This window comes from Octopus bimaculoides, chromosome 6 (assembly GCF_001194135.2).
Source record: "Octopus bimaculoides isolate UCB-OBI-ISO-001 chromosome 6, ASM119413v2, whole genome shotgun sequence".
Lineage (NCBI taxonomy): Eukaryota > Metazoa > Mollusca > Cephalopoda > Octopoda > Octopodidae > Octopus > Octopus bimaculoides.
The window spans coordinates 45,232,968-45,251,012 of NC_068986.1; the positions used below are offsets into that span (position 1 = coordinate 45,232,968).

General features: G+C 33.8%; 1 protein-coding gene across 3 annotated transcripts in view; it reads right to left on the minus strand.

Annotated features, from left to right (window-relative positions):
- Positions 1-6,408: 6,408 nt before the first annotated feature.
- The window catches only part of LOC106882562 (unconventional myosin-Ic), a 178,053-nt gene continuing 166,416 nt past the window's right edge, over positions 6,409-18,045 (minus strand). For all 3 annotated transcript variants that reach the window (XM_052968713.1, XM_052968715.1, XM_052968714.1), the window contains 3 exons: positions 10,809-10,909; positions 9,888-9,987; positions 6,409-6,883 (listed from right to left, as the gene is read on the minus strand). In XM_052968713.1, the coding sequence (XP_052824673.1) occupies positions 6,863-6,883; positions 9,888-9,987; positions 10,809-10,909 (222 nt within the window). In that variant the 3' untranslated portion in view covers positions 6,409-6,862. The remainder of the gene's footprint in view (positions 6,884-9,887; positions 9,988-10,808; positions 10,910-18,045) is intronic.

The window sequence follows — 18,045 nt, forward strand, 5'->3', positions numbered from 1 at the left end:
AAAAAAAAAAAAAAAAAACATTTCAATACGATTACAAAAAAAGTCACAAGAAAAGAGTAACATCACATCTAAATATCATAAGTAATTTTTTTTTAGTATAGGGAGAGGACCTGAAATTTGGCGGCAATGTGTTAATCGATTAAATCGATACTCAGCACGGGATTAGTACTTTATTTTATTGACCGCAGAAGGATGCTAGGTAAAGTTGATGGCGGCAAAATTTGAACTCAAAGTGTAAAGAGATGGCAGAGTGGCTAAAGCCTCTAAAAGAATGACTTGTGGTCATTCTTTACGAGGCTTTAGCCACTCTGCCAATCTAGTGCTCGCAAATACCAGAAATAACATTTAAAGTAATTAAATATTTTAAGTAACTTATTAACTAACAATAAATGATTTATACACAGTCACAGTGCAGGTTATATTACAGTAGATTACGATTTACACAATTTGTTAAATGCCTTCGACAGTGTAATTGTTTACTTCTTATATATTAGTCTATAACTAAACAAATTATAATGAAATAAATCAAAAGCAATTTACAAAAAATCGGATTTTACAATTATGATTTCGTTACATCATGTTTATATCACATTTATTTCAGCTTGTTTTAGAAAGTAATTCTTTCACTTATCTCGTCGAGTTCCCGGCAAATAACGATCTCTACCGACTTCAGTAGTTTCACTTTCTGGATCACAAAACGAAGCATCGTCCTCAAATCATTTATTGAAAGTTTCCTGAGACATTTCATCATGTACCTTTATTCTGAGATTTTTTTTTTTTTTTGCTGGTGACTTTTCTACTTGCTTTCGTTGTGTTGTGCAATGAGTGCTCTATTGTTTTTACTATGAGTCACTATTTGACGATCCTTGAGGTTAGTGCTCTACTTCTTTATCTATTAGCGACTAGTATAATTTTGTATGACGGCCGGCAGAGATTTTAAAAAAAAGTTGGCTTAGTGAGACCCAACATCTAGAGCGATCATGAGAGCTCTTATTGTCTTCTAATCATGATTAAGAGAAGGTAGCATAATGAGGTTTTCTTGGTGAGTAGCATTCGTGTTTCCTTGCAGTTGAAAAAAAAAAGACATCTCAATTAGAGGTTGCTTCTGAACTCTTTATTCATGGAGTCACTGCGGGTTTGGTTTGTAGCGTCTAGGATGTGAGTGAATGATGGTTGTGGAAGGTTATGGAAGAATGAAGAGTAATATTGGCTGCGTAAGAGTGGGCGTTATTGGACGTGACAGTAATTGGTCATTGGTGTATAGAAGGAAGAGATAGGGGGATAAAACGAACCCAGAGTTGATAAAATGAGGATCAGAAAGAGCTCCGTCAAACACACCTCACACGTTCCAACAGAACGATTTGATAGGAAGTTAACGATTAAAGAAATGGGAACCAGATGAAACTCAAAGGTGAACAGTTACAATAGCTTGCTTGCCAGACACGGTTGAAAGCTTAGCTAATGTTGGGGGCAACATTTTCTTTTACCAAGCTTCTTCAGGGTAGGAGCTCACTGGTGAGTGATATAGGAGATTAAACGGTTTACTGAAATCAATTCTACAATACAAAAACAACAACCCAACTTAAATACAATCCGAAATATACGAAAAAAATTTCAAATCTTCGCCGGTCACTAAGTAAAGTGATATTAACTGTTAATAAACAAAGTGAAAATAAACTAGTAAACGCAAGGACTGCTCTCATTTTTTTATTTTATAAAACTGTTTACAACTTAGAAGAGCTGGAGTGAAGTAGCACGACGACGCGCTAAAAATGCTCTACATACTATGATAAAACCAGGCCAGAATTTGGTATTGTAAGTCCGTAGTCAATAAAAAAATAAGTAACATCAATATATAATCTAGAATTTGTCTACTATACTCCTTCGCTCTTGATGAAAAAAAAAATAATAACAGAGAAAAAAAAATCTCACAATACATAAATATCACTCCCCCCCCCCAATTCCTACAAGCCTAAAAATTACCCCCCACCCCAAAATCGATATCAACTCGCACCTTATCAAAACTTTCACACGTTGTCTAAAATATGTCAATAATAAGTAAAGATTCTGACTGACAAGATCTTAGAAAGTTTTATATCAACGCCCTCAGAGCTGTTAAGTAAAACATAACTGCACCAAATTAGCTACTCGCACACTTTATTTTCCCAGTCTTTTATGAGGTTCATATAACACAAATTCTCTTTCAAGTTGTAAGCGACCTGTCTACTCGTACGGTTTAGCAGCCAAGTTATTCTTTGATGCTGAACCGCCTTTCACAGTTAGCTAGTGATGCCGTTGTCGATTGATCTTATTTGTTTGTTTATTTATTTCTACATTACTACTATCATCAATTCAGTGTTGGTTGGGGATCTTTTTTAAAACGGGGGCCACACTTTTCATTAAAGAAACACTTTGAAACTTGGAACACTGGTAGAATGTGTCATATAAAACATCTTTTTCTCTTAGTCTTCTTAAAAAAAAAAGAAATCCATAAGTTATTCCATGTTAAAGTTGTCGTATTTCTGTAATTTCAACCAATCACTGACGTCCATTCAGCCGATATACATTAAGTGCCGACTACATAAACAAACGATTCTAAAACAAGTGACCCTAACCCTAGTGTTAGGGTTAGGGTTAAAGCAAATTTAAAATGAAAAAAGCAAATAAAACGAAGGTATGGAGATTAAATACGCTTTACATCGCTTAATCAGCCAAAGGAGTAAATATAAACAACTGAATACTTGTCAGTGATTGGTTGAAATTATCGAAATAAGACAATTTTTTACATGAAATAAATTCGAATACAAAAATATTTTTCTGTTCTATAACACAAAATAGATAAGTATACGAAGTTTGAAAGTTTTTCCGTACCAAAAACACTACGTAAAACATTAATGAAAAATGTGGCCCCTTTCCTTGGTTGGAAAGTTTAAATTAGAGTAGACTATAGTGATAGTAACGTAGAGCTAAAACTAAATGATAGCAGTAGTTGTGGTTGTATACAACAGGACTAGTTGTATAGTTAGATTTTGTATTTATATAGCAGTATTAGCCTATTTAGTATTAGGTCGCTCCTATCTAGGATGCATTATAGATATATAAATCGTCCCTAGTACTTGATTGGTACTTTATTTTATCAACTTTAGAATGATGAGAGTCAAAGCTGACATCGGCGGGAATTGAACTCAAACCATCATTTATATCATTTGAATACAGCCCTATATGGTCTAAGTATTTCAATAATGATTGTGGTTGATGTTTGTTATTGCAATGATCTACGTGTTTGTAATTAACAGGACTTAAAGTATGTGATACACCCATTGTACCGAAACAAGCGCTGGGAGTGAAGTATATATCTGAATACTAATTAAGAAACGTTTTTTCCATGACGAAATTTTCCCCAATGACATGAAATCATACATAAATATATACACATTCGTTTATGCGTGATTATGGATTAAATATTTATACACTCACACGCACACACATATATGTATATTTACACACACGACTAATCTCGCAATCGTTCACCTCTTTAAACTAAATATCCTCACGGGAGAATTAACGAAACAAAAAGCTATAATAAATACAACTCTAACTATAACGTGTTTATATTAACTATACTATTTTCCACTGAGTAAAGAAAAAAAAAAAGTCACAACATAAATGTAATAATAATAGGAAAAATATAACAGGAGATATCGTGAACCTACAGCTTCGGTATTGCGTAAAAGTTAATTGCACAACATTCTGAAATATATAAACGACGTTTTTGTTTAAGAAATAAGAGAATGTACCTTCATGTTAGTGAATAAATATCCCGATCACAAATAAATAAAACTATCGAGTTTATCGTAACTAAAAATAAATGAATAATCCTTAAGCCTAATACTGCTAGTAACGTCCTAATGTAAAGTATATTTCTTAATTCTCTGGATGTGTGTACTTCGGGATGCAAACTTAACAGTAATTATTTCATAGTTTAATAGAGATGATTTTTATGTAATGTCTGAATCTCTGAAGCAGCGCTGAGAAAATTAGAGCATAACTTTCTTAAGAGGGTTACTCTTTCGATGTCATTAGTAATTTAGCACTTCACTTTTTTCTAACGCCGTGTGAAATCACTCAATAAGATATTTAAACTCAAAAGCCGACTTGGTAAATCGACATTTCACATTTTATGTAGTCTTTCCTGATGCCAGACATAATAAACTAAAGTCAATGATTTATATACGTTGATACAGAAATAATATTTTAAAGCGACAAACTATAAAATTATTTTACCTGTGGACGCGTATTTGTGTGTTGTAGCCGTTAGTTTGAGGAGGAACAAGTGCATGTAATTTTTAGGACTCTTCGAGCGCTTCTTTATTTACCTCACATCTTTTTTTTTTCATTACATGGGCATTTCAAAATGAGAAGAAAGAAAATTCACCTGCATTTGTATCAATACATGTACAATCTCAATTATTCCAATTTCAACTTCATACTCTCAGATAATATCTTTTCACATGCATATTTATCTGCGATGAATCACAAACGTTTACCATCTTTACCTCGATTCACTTATTTTCATGACCACATGTATCATATTCCGTAGGAAGACAAATTTTCGTCAAAGACAATTGTATGGTCATTCGTCCATATTTCTAAAACAAATTCTCCATAAATTATAATTTGAAATAGTCTGTATTCAGTAATGACATAAGAATCAGTGAAAATATGGTATGATGCAGGGTAATAACAAAGGCAGTGCTGTTCTCCCAAATTAGGTGGGATGTAGGGTCAACATGGAAAGGAAGATTCAGCAAAACGAAATGCAATTTTATTTATTATGGTCTTGGAGATTACGAATGGGAAGAAATTCATCAAGGGGAGAAATGAGTGGGTTTAGATAAGTGGGTTACAAAGTTCGCTAGTCCAAAGAACAAAAACATTGTAGTAAAGTAGAACAGACAAGAATCTAGTACAACAGTGTATCATATAGGCTGAGAGTTGCTTTTCAAGCAATTTTTTTTTCAGTTGTAGTGCTGTGAACACCATCTCAAATCTGAATGGTACACTGGTGTATGCTACTTCTTTAGGAAATCTCTGTGGATTGTGTTGAATGTAAAATGGAACATCGTTAGTGAGTGAGCTGCTTTTAGCTGTGTAACGCGTTGTTTGCTCTTGAATAGTGATGAACATTGCATGTTTTTGTGAGGTAGCATTTGACAGCGTACAAGTTTATTCAAAATTTTCCTTTCCTTCATACCTTCTCATCCATACTTATAAGATATGTAGCTCTGGATCCCCGACACAACTCACCCTATCACTCTACCCCTCCTTTCTCATTAAACTCTGACATTAATCCCCTTCTTTTTCCTTGTCCCTTCCATACTCTCTCATCCAATAGTAACTACTCTTCTACTCTTTCCACACCCACCTTCTCACAACTATAAATCTATTTTCCTCATCATACTGTCTTATTGCACCGTCTTTTCCATTCTCTTGCTATAGGAAGTGTCTTTAAGCCCTTAATCTTTTAAGGTGTAAAGCAACTGATTAGTGCTGGTGACAAATATCAAAACAAAGAAACAAAAAAATAAACCCACCACACCCATTAAAACCATGCCAAAGTATACATGGGCACATGATATGGTCCTCGGTCTCCTTGGATCCTGTAAACTGTCAAAACTATACCTGCATAGAAAACAGATGTCAAATAAAAATGATGATGATGGTAGTACTAGTGGTCAAAGAGCAATAACTATAAAAATACTTAAAGATAACCACTATTGAAAAATATTAATTTTTCAAAGTCTTGTAATCGTTTATTTTGATGGGTTATGATTTCTAAATCTACTCTTGGCATTTTCTTTGTTTGCTGAGCTACAGTTCATTGCTACAGTTCACCTATCTGATGGCAGTAGGTACCAAATCATATGATAATGTTATTTGTGATAGACTTGTGCTGTATCCAAAGGGAAATTTATCTCCAAATACTTCATGCTATCAAACTAAGAACTAAGCACTATTGTATCAATTAGTTCTCCACCTAGGGGGATATTTATTATGCATTTACTTTCTAAGCCTCATCCAAAATTATCTCTTATCAAATAGATATTACTTTATCCTGTCGAACTTCAGACTGTAAAAAAACAAACGAAGTCAACCATCTTTGCCGCAGATCATTGAGCATAGAGCTCTTCTGGTTGATATTATGTAATTGTATTTATTTGACTCGACTCTGTCTTTCTTGTTCCCATGTGTGTATTGTATAATATGTAATGTATTTATTGTGACAAGGAGTGTGGGGGGTTTCTAGTACAATCTTGTCAGTATGACTTGTAAATAATACATCACTTTCGATGATTAGTAACAATATTGGAAAGCTTGAAAATGATGAAATAAAAACAAACAAGAAAACAACATTAAAAGGCACTTGCTAGTAACACTGGCTAGCACCATTTCTTTTTAATCATTAGATTGTATCAAAAGCTTATACAACTTTGCACAGGCCTGTGTGTCTGATTTAACTACAGTTTCTTTATTTGATCATTCTGGTAAAACATACAAACTCACAAGTGGCCTATTTTATATTAAGGGAGCGCAAAAGAAAGAAGAGAGAGATAGGAAAGATTTTCAAGAAAAGGAGAAGAAAAAAATGAAAATGAAAGTAGATATATTATTTATTGAAGCTGAAGTTGTTGAGAGAAGCTGCAGTTTTTAAGTAGTTTGACAGCAATTTCTATATCACAGGGAGCAGTAGAGGCAGAAAGATCTTTGAATGCAGTGCTCTAGTCATTTGAAAATCCTCAATGTTGAAACTGCATTGTCATAGCACCTGAACAGCCTGAAGGGTAGGAACTTACTTTTCAGATCACTGTAATGGTGGAGCAACCTGGAAATAAAATGAATGATTACTTAGGATGGAAGATTTGCATTTCAGTAATGTATAAACATATACCTTGAGAGTTTGTTTTGGCATATCATCACTATCATCTTTATCTCCTCCTTGGCTCATGATTGTAAGGTTGTGAGTTCGATTCCCAGTAGTGTGTTGCGTCCTTGAGCAAGACACTTTATTTCACATTGCTCCAATTCACTCAGCTGGCAAAAGTGAGTTATATTTGTATTTCAAAAGACTAGCCTTGTCACATTCTGTGTTATGATAAATCTCTCTCAGAACGACATTAAGGGTACACATATCTCTGGAATGCTGAGCCACTTGCATGTTAATTTCATGAGCAGGCTGTTCTGTTGATCATATCAACTGGGACCTTCATTGTTGTAACCAATGGATTGACAATTAACTACTCCTAACCACCCCTATATAATGTGTGGTTGCCATGTATCCCTTCTTTAGCAAGACACCTAATCTGTTCCTCAATCATATTTTATCCTTTCAACATTTTGCATAAAGCTACTGCCCCTTCAATTTGAAGTACTATCAAATGATAATGGCTGTTCACTGAGATATAAAATATAATAAACGAAATATACAACAGTTGATTGACATAATTGGTAGTTTGTAGAATTCACTTGTAATTTATAGAGTTCTAAATACTAATTACAAACACCAAGGAATGATTTCTCACTGTATGCAAAACATTTGTTGTTGTGTAGCTTCTAACTGGGTTAGCTTGAGCAGATCAATAGCAGAGACTTAATCAATTCTTTAACAGCAAGACACATTTACAACATCCCATATTTTCAGATCTAAACTGCTCTGTGATTAGTTCGGGATCAAGTGTCATTAACACTTTGGTGTTCTACATATAATCACCTGGTCGCTAATGTTGATCATTTTGTTCAAAAATTTACATCTTAAAACCTGTTTGTTGTACAGTTCTCATTTTCAAAGCTGATAGGAACTTTGTTGAGAGAAATTTGACTGCTATATTGGACAAGTCAAGCACCTTTACAAGGGATTTTCATTTCCAACACAAAAGATTGTATTTATATGTAATATATAAACACACAATAGGTGCAGGAGTAGCTGTGTGGTAAGTAGCTTGCTTACCAACCACATACTTTCTGGTTCAGTCCCACTGTGTAGCACCTTGGGCAAGTGTCTTCTACTATAGCCTCGGGCTGACCAAAGCCTTGTGAGTGGATTTGGTTGACAGAAACGGAAAGAAGCCTGTCGTGTATATACATATGTGTGTGTTTGTGTGTCTATGTTTGTCCCCCTACCATTGCTTGGCAACCAATGTTGGTGTGTTTACGTCCCCGTAACTTAGCAGTTGGGCAAAAGAGACCCATAGAATAAGTACTAGGCTTACAAAGAATAAGTCCTGGGGTTGATTTGTTCGAGCAAAGGCGGTGCTCCAGCATAGCTGCAGTCATGATGACTGAAACAAGTAAAAGAAAGACATGCATGTGCATGCATGTGCACACACACATACACTCACATTAGAAGTTTAAAGTTTGCTTTGAGCAAACTCATTATATGAATAACCACAGCATATAAAAATTAGCTTTGAGTCCTATGATGCATGGAGTCCTCAGGTAACTGCCCAATGTGTCAATGCCTTAAGTTCATACTAGAGAGAATTAAATTGTGCAAGATGTTTTTGATGCAGGACAAGAATTAGTGATACAATAACTGTGTGGCTGGAAAGAAGAACAAACATGAACAAAAGCATTCTTATGATGCTAAAATAAATGAAACACTAAACTGATCCCAGAAGTGAGATACTGAGAGGCAGTGAATCCTAAGTGATAAGTGAATATTTATTAAGAGGACCTATCCAACACAAGTTGGATCTATTCCATCTCAATCACAGATTTTTTAAAATTAATTTTTTTTAACTAAACAATTTGAAACTTTGAATACTGGTACAATTTCTCACGTAGAACACAAGATGTAATGTTATTGTCATGATTTTATCTTACCATAATCAACAACAAACACATTTCATCAATATAAAAGTCTTTATTAGATAAAAAATAACATTATCAAAACATGAAGTTAAAACAGAACAAATAGCGGCTTATACACCGGAAAATATGGTAATTGTAGTGGCAGTGACAAGTTCACTCGCTGGTTGATAGTGTAGAAGGGAGGGAAAGAGTAAGGAATGTACAGTGCTGACTAGAAAGGAAGAAAGAATAAAAGTGGTTTGCTCGCCATACAGTTCCTCTTTGATTACTATTGCAAACAGCAATAGCTTTCTTCAACCGAATACACGTCATTGATTGGTTGAAATTATCCAAATACAACTTTAACATGAAATAACTTCTAAAATATGAAATTTGTCAAAAACGTTCAGAGTAAACCATATTCTACATGAGAAATTCTACCAGTAGTTGAAGTTTCAAACTGTTTAGTTAAAAAAAAATTAATTGAAAAATCTGTGAATGAGATGGAATAGATTCCATAAGTCATTGTGGAAAAATGTATGTTATGATGCTGGAAGTAATGATGATGCTGATCCAGGAGAATAAGGTAATATTCTCTCTAATTTTGGCACAAGACCAGCAGTTTTGAGAAGAGTAATTTGATTACATTGACCCCAGTACTTGACTGGGACTTTATTTTATTGACTCTGAAAGGCTAAAAATAAAAGCTGACGACAGTAGGATTTGAACTTAGAATGTAAAGAGTTGGAAGAAATGCCATAAGCATTTTGCCTGAGGTGCTAATGGTTCTACCAGCTCACTACCTTGAAATATAGTAATACTGGATACAAACTTCAGATAACAGTTCAATTTTTAATTAATTGACTAAAAGTATATCAAAATATAATTCAGATTACTCTAACAAAAGCAAACAAACACAAAACAACAAAAAAACCTAATTAGTTACCCTAATAAAAACAAACTAAAAAAAAATCAAACAGCTGATAATGAAATGAAATTAAATAGTTCATTATTATTAAATTATGTAAACAAGAACTTACAACAACAAGGCCTCCTGCTTTGTTTTTCTTCACAGAATATACGGCCCCTTTGGAGAACTGAATGTTTCCTTGTTTACCACTTGATACATCATGCGTGATACTATAGAAAAAAAAAAAGCAAATCAAATACGATAATTCTAACTGAAAGGAAATAGAAAAAAATAAAAATTTTGAGAAATGCCAACCAAATAATCTATCAGATTGAACACCTCTCAAATCATAAGCATTATAAAGATATCTGCTGAGTTTCTATTTTATTTCCTTTCACTCATAACTACTAGGTCTGTGTTCACAGCTCTACCTCTGTCATCAATTTGTAATTGGCATCAGAGTAGGTTTGAGCCATAGTAAATAAGAAAAGTCACTGCAAGAATTGGTGGCTTGGTGTGCTGAGAGCATTCAGGTTTTGAGGTTTTATCTTATGGGAGCAGAGATGTTGATGGTAATATAATGGCTGAGATACACAAAATTAAAAAAAAAAAAGATATTATTGTGGGCTATAATAACAGAGGCGAACCCAGTGGTGGGGTGGGCCTAAGTGCACATGCACCCCTCAAGAAAAGAAGTCATCCTTTTAAATAATGTTATTATGTCCTTTTTTTCTGGAATTGTATTCCCTTCAAAAAATCCCTGGGACTGTGCCTGAATATATTAGTATATTGAGCACACTTTCCCATTTACAACTATGAGGAAGGAACAGTTCACAGCTTAAGATCTTTTTAGCATTACTCATTACAGAGGATCTGTAATGCAAGTTTCTTGTTGAAAAGAGCCTCAAATGCATCTGTGATTTCTTTGGATGACAATAAAAATTATGAAATGAAATAGTTCAAGCAGAAATCAAACCTGTATTGTAGTCTCAGCTCACTGAGAGCCTGCCATTACTTTATGACATTCTAGATATTGCAAAATATGTCTTACCTATTTCCTTCGGCAACTGTCACAAGGTTAGATTTGCTAGTAGCTACAGCAATTTTGGTAAGGGCTTCAATCAAATAGTCACTGTGAAGTATTAAGTCACCCTGATAAAAAAATAAAAATTATTCCAAGTCATAAACTTGGTAATAAATGTGAAATAATTAATATACTACTGTGGCGTTTTAGTTATAATTAAGTTGTCTATGGCAAGTCGACTTATTTCATTATGAGGAATTGAAGGAGTTTTGTAAGTGCAGAAATTTAGAACTGCGTGCCGTTTTTATCAAAACCAACAGTTATTTTCTGTATAAGGCTGCATGGAAAAGAAGTAGTGTATAAATTTAGTGTAATAAAACTAAATGAAAAAGAAATTTGATTAGGAACTGAAAAGATCCAGACATACAGCTTGTAGATACATGCCAAATTTAATGACTTGATTTCTTTTGAGTTACAAATGCAAGTTTATCTTTCAAATTGAATTAATTATCTTATTTGATACTGGAATTTTTATTTACTGCAGAAAGATGAAAGAGTCACTCTTTTGAATGGGAATAAACAGTAATTGGAGTATTATTAAACACTGCCGATTTCAAAAGGGCACCTATGTGGTCATTCAACCTGCTTTAATTAACTGTCAAAACCCATTTGTTTTACACAACCATCTTAAAAGGGGATGACTATGACTTAAATGCTGGTCAAATGATGTATGTTTGTTACACAGAAACACCTGCAAAAATATGAGTAGACATCATCAGAACACAAAACTAAACATGAAACAAACCATAACATTTTCTAAAGCAATGTTTTCAAAAAAATATTCACACAAATACAAACAACACTATTTACAAAACTTCTACATAAATACACAATGTTAACAACAACAAAAATACTATATACTGTTATTTTCTCCTATTTTAACGTCACAAAATTCGATCATTAATTTAACACCTGCTTATTTCCTGCTAGTATGGATTTGATGCGGATTTATCTGAAGCAGAATTTTATGACCAGAAGCTCTTCCTGTTACCATATCTTACCTGTTTTTCAACTAAGAAATTGTTTATTTCACAGGTCTTTGAAAGCACAGACAGACCAAATGTAATATCATCAAGGAACGTATACATCAACACTGCTTCATTCAAACAGTAGCAAGCATGGAATATCAACATATACACACACACACACACACACATATGTATACACACAGAGACACATATATTATGAGCTTCCTACAGTTTCCATCTACTACAAAGCATTGATGGGCTTAGGGCTATAGTGTAAGAATGCTTGTCTAAGGTGCTGTACAATGGGATCCAGGACAAGAAAGCATTTAAAAAATGTCATAAGTTTACTCACAGAGTTAAACTTTGTAAACAATACAGAAAAAGTTTAAAATACCAAACTAAAAAAGTAATAACTACAAGTATTATGAAACTATTATTGTTAGTTCAAGAAATATTTTAACATGCACAATGTAGGATACCTCAAATTTCTAATTATATTCTGATGTACATAGTATGGAGTATATTAATATAATAAACACATATACCACTACCAACCTCACAAACCTTCCCACCAGATTACATATTCTAACTGCAGTACTTTAACAACATCTTCCAAATAACATAACTGAAGAAGACTTCAATGTACTCCACAAAACTTGGTTTTCAAATAATACAAATAATACATGAGGTGACAATAGTATTCATACAAAACTCTTCTTAAATCCTAAACAACCCACACTGACACAAGCACATATATCTCACTAAGCTAACTACAGCAACTCTCTATGTGTCACCTTCTGCTCCACAAACCTTGCTATCTAACAATTTCCTAACTCATTATCAATCACAGCTACATATCAATATAAAAAGTAAAACTACTCTTACAAAGTTAAAAAAAGCCCAAAGTTTATGCTACACAACTTGGCCTAATTTTTTTTAATCATGCACACAACCACATATGTAGATAACATCACATTCATGTCCTTCAATATTCTCCAGCCACAACTATACAACTACTTCAACCCTCCAGCTATAACCTTGATACCTAATTTCAAACTTAAAGCAATACCAACTAAATGCATTCTCTCTCTCTCTCTCTCTCTCTCTCTCTAACAACAGTACCAAAGTACATCAAAATGCAACAAGCCCTCATACCCAACAACATAAACATACAACACATACACAGGACAATAATATAAGGAGTTACATAGAATACTTCCAGAAGATTCACAACATGCACAGAAGAGATAGTAAAGAAAGCAAAATTATACACAAACATACTTAGAACACTCACAGGCACAACATTTGGTTAATAGAAACAAACAGCAACGCAGGTATTTAAACAATACATTAAATTCATTACAAATTAGGCTAACCCTATATGGGCTGCCAATCTCTACATCATAAACTACAAAATATACCAACAAATATTGCTAATTATAAAAAGTTGTACAGAGATCACACTCACAATGAAGTACCACCTAGATATGTGAACGGTACAATTTGTTGCTGTGGCAAACTTCAACCCTTACAGATCCTTGCCACTACATACAAAATTAACTCAAAACAACCAGTCACATATACAGCATGGCAAAACATTAAAAGAGCAGTAATGAGCCAATAAGGGGGTCTTTACAAGGTGGTTTGACCTGGAAGAAATATAGATATATCTCCTTTAAATCATAGCCCACTATCTTTAAAAAGAAAGGCACCCTGTATAAAGTGGTCTTCTGAAAAAAATGGGATGGTCACAACCAGAATGTTTTTGATCACAGGTCTCCTGGATCAGAGTTGACCTGTGATTACAAAGTAGCTAGAACAGTATCATAAAATCATTATCTCTACCACTTAGCTCAGTCAAACATAAAAAAAAAGCATATATACATATAAATGCTTGCAGTATCAAAAGCCTCACTAACTGCAATCATTGCTGCAATACACACCACCAACAATAAATGCAAAGAAACAACAGCTGTCATGCTCTGACCAAGCCTAATTTGCCTGCCTTAACTGTCACTACTGTCTGAATCTGGAGGCATACAAAACCAGGCTGGACAATAGAGTAGTTACATGCCCTGACTGTCACAGGGCAGCTTACATAATTCCTTACTGTATGGCCTTTAGCTAGATAGGTGGGCGTAATATAACTAGAAGGACAGCTTTGGGATTGTCTTGTCATTTGGTTGATTACCTGCATACCATAGAGCTGCTGGATCAGAGCTAACGTGGAGCTACGTAACAACAAAAATGTTCTTAAAAGTATCTTTTACAGCTACTAAGAGACACATAGTTGTTATATTGAGCAACTGGAACAGCTACTTATATCTCTCAGATTATCAAATGTTCTGGTGACAATAGGAAACCAAGACATAAGTTACTCCAAAACTAACTTCATCTACTGAGTAATGCTAGAAATACTTTTACAACAGTTCAGAAAACTCATTTTAGTTATTATTATATTACAAAGTTTTTTTTAAAAATCAGCTTTAAAAGAAAATTAAGAAGACATAGCAATAATCAGATTGTACATTTCAATTACCATTTAATGACACAAAATGAGATATAAAAGAAACAAGCGTACAAAGGCAAACAAGTGAAAATGATTAAAAAAAAATCATGAGAAATAACTCTCAGGCAAAACATTTCAAGACTATCAGAAAAGCAAATATGGAAAAATGTTAAAGATTATTAGATTTGGTTTTAAATGCGGAAAGACAACATATCTATTTTATTTTCATGTTTTTCATCATTGATTTTTAACTAGTTTATACATTTAAAAAAATTCTTATATAACAAAATACACAGTGTTGCCCAGGCTGGAAAGTAGCTGATAGTGGCCCAGAATTATTTTTAATGAAGGTATATTCAGTCGAATAGAAAACCATTGCATTTCTCTAGAAAAGTTATCTTTCAAACAAGAAATGAATCTGCTTTCCATTATGTTTGTAACAGTCCAGTGTCTGATATATTTTATAGTTCAGTTATGTATTTGACATACATCTAAATCAAACATATTAGATAAGAACACAGAATTAACAAAATTTGAAAACAATTTCATTTCATTTGAAATTATTATTAAACATAATATATTATCTTTTATTCTTAATGCTAAATTCTTAAAATCATTTGAAAAATAAGCAAAAATCTAGAGTGTTGGGAGGTAAAGCATCTATGGAAATAAAACTATTATCATCTGCAACAACAAGTACACTCAGAGCAAACCCATACATCTAAATTGTGGGACTGCAATACATGCAATGATAAAGAAATGGCATCAACAGCTGTGATGAGTCTCAGCTTATATGATAAACGTGTACTCTTCATAACCTTGGCACTTCTCAACACTGTCATGTCAACACCTCACAATATATTTTTGATTTTACCAACAGGAGCATAAATAAAAAGATTATGGGGCTTCCAGTTATTGAACATTACACATAAAGTTGGCAGTATTCCTCAAAAGTATCCTAAATAAAACAAAGCAGTATTCTTCAAGAAGCAGTTTAGCATCAGAGATTTATTGATTGACATAGCAGTTTAGCTGTTTTAGAAACTGAAGTCTCCTAAACTGAAAGGCAGATCTGTTGGTATAAATGAAATTTCTGAGAGTAATCGCATCCTCTCCTTTGATGCACTCAATGAGAAAAGATTTGCCAATGGCATGTAGCATTAGCCATTTTCTTAACCACTAGTCTTGTGCCACTGCATAGTCAGAGCTGATATAAATTAGGCAGTAGTATTATTGGAGATTCTCTTTTGAGCTGAAATGAGTGTGACGACAAAAACCTAAAGGTCCCAATGAATTGAAAAATTTCACAGGATAATAGCTATGGCTGTTTCCTAGATGTGCCTGCAGCAGCTCCCAGTTAATGCTGTTAATTCAAGCATTTTTTTTTTTGCACAATGACTCATAGGTTAGCTAATGAATGATGTTGCAAGTTGAGGAGTACCTTCAATGTCAATTGATCAACTGCTTGAATCAATACAATTATGGGAGCTAAATTTATGGTGTCAGTACTACACAAAAATAAATCTCCTCTCCCCAACATGTAATAAATTTTTGGCATTAAAAAGATGGATCTCATGTTTGTAGATAGTTTGATGATCTTAACTTTGGTCCAAAGTGATGACAATTTAAAGGTAAACTTAGATTTCATTGCTCTTGATTCTTTTGGAATTACTGGCAGAGTTTGATGAAAGTTATCTGACAATGTTACTGCTACCCCACCCAGTTGAAATCTATTGCTAAACACATCCTCTAGAACTCTTTTGTAAGTCATTGTGTATTCATCTCAGACAATCATTTGGTATCTTTTAAGAACTTATTCAGTTCCTGAATTCTTGGTAAAGTTACAAAGAAAGTTATCATTTGCATCCAAATCCAGGATGATTTTGGAATCAGAAATGTGCTGTATGGTCTAGAAGAAGGAGTATATTAGCAATACTTGAAGAAACATGTGCAATAGCTATGCCTTTATATCAACAAACATTGGCAAGTACAAAATAAAGAAGAAAATAAAAGATGTCTAAAATGATCATGTTCATCCACTGGTGACCAATGAAGACAATGATTTAAACCATATGGTATCTCAACAGGGGAGCAGGGAATCACAACTGCTCCAGCTAATATACACATTCTGTGCACCTGAAGCCATGGAAGTGGTAGCGTTTCATTGTGGCAAACATATACCTCCATTGCATACATGAAAGGTTGGTTAGTTGTGGTTTGAAAAAGTATCAATCATCAATAAAGACTATGATTGACTACACAGCACTTCATCAAAAGATGCAATGGCATGATGTAAGGGCAGAAGATTATGACTGACCTCACCTGTACTACACCTTCCATGAACCTGAAGCTATGCAACTGGTTGTAATACATAGTTCCAAATTTGCAATACCACCATGGTCTCAATGAGAGATCTTCAGTCTATGGCTCCAAGAAGCTTTGGCCATCAGTAATAAATGAAAACTCTGACTGTGTAGCACTTCAACAAGCGACACAGTAATGTTGGGGAAAGAAAACTGCAACTGTTCCTGCCTATACTATACCTTCCATGTGCCTGAAACTATGTAAGAAGTGATATTTTATTATTACAGATGTAAACCACAACAAGACTATCTAATTCTTAGTTGGAGGTCTGTCAATTATGATTCATGTAGTCTTACTCATTAGAGACAGATGCTGAACTAGTGCAAGGATTTTTAAAGTGAGAAAGAGCTGTGTGCACACTAGACACACTCTCTTGTTTTCTCACGATATACTCAGTGGCAACATAAATTCAAGGCAGTTAAACTTGTATGAGAATACAGGAAATTGCTAAAGTGACAATGAATCTCCAGAGTTTGCAGTACCTTCTAATATGGTGTGTGTCATGACCATAAAACATCATTCTAGATGTTTTCTCTACAACATGTATTCTAACCCAGCATTATGGTATGTTGTCACCTGCAGGGTGTCCAAAATCCCCCTCTTCATCAAGCAAATTTTGTGAGGTTAGCCCAACCAAGTGCATTATTTGGGGCAATTTATAATGTCCCAGTAAATAAAGTTTTTGTTTTCCCATTTGGTGCATAGATGTAAAGATTTTTCTTAGCTTGCTGCTGATGTTTTGTGAGGGTCTTTTGATTCTGTCACCCCGATAAAATTCCTCATACACATGCACACACACACACACACACTCACACAGAGTGAGTGATATACATGTACAGAGAGAAAGAATGAGAGAGAGAATATGATAAATATATACAGAGATGGGGAAGTTTACAGTGAGAAAAGTGTAAAAGACAGAGAGAAATATATACAGAGAGAAATTTCTTCTGTTGCTGTCACAGATTTTGAAATCTGAAAATTAAGTGAAAATTTTCAAATTTGGTTAATTGGTGTGATTCCTTTCTGGAAAAATTTTAGTAAAGTGTTGCAGAGGTTTAAAGTTTGATAATTTTTACCCAATCAGAAAACAGGATTTGGAAAGCTAGTATTTTCTGAATGAGAGCTGTCTATCACAAAATGAAAGCAAAAATATTGATGATGAAGTTTTAAACAAAACAAAAGGAAAACATCATTCAAAGTTGTGAGAAGTCTTAATAAATTTTAATGAATAAAGTCATGTGAAATAGTTTTAAAGAATAAAGTCATGTAAATAATGTACATAGAGATAGAAAGACACTCTCAATATTGCATTACATGTAGTATCTAGAGGGAGAAGAGGAGCAGCATGCATAAGAAGTGTATA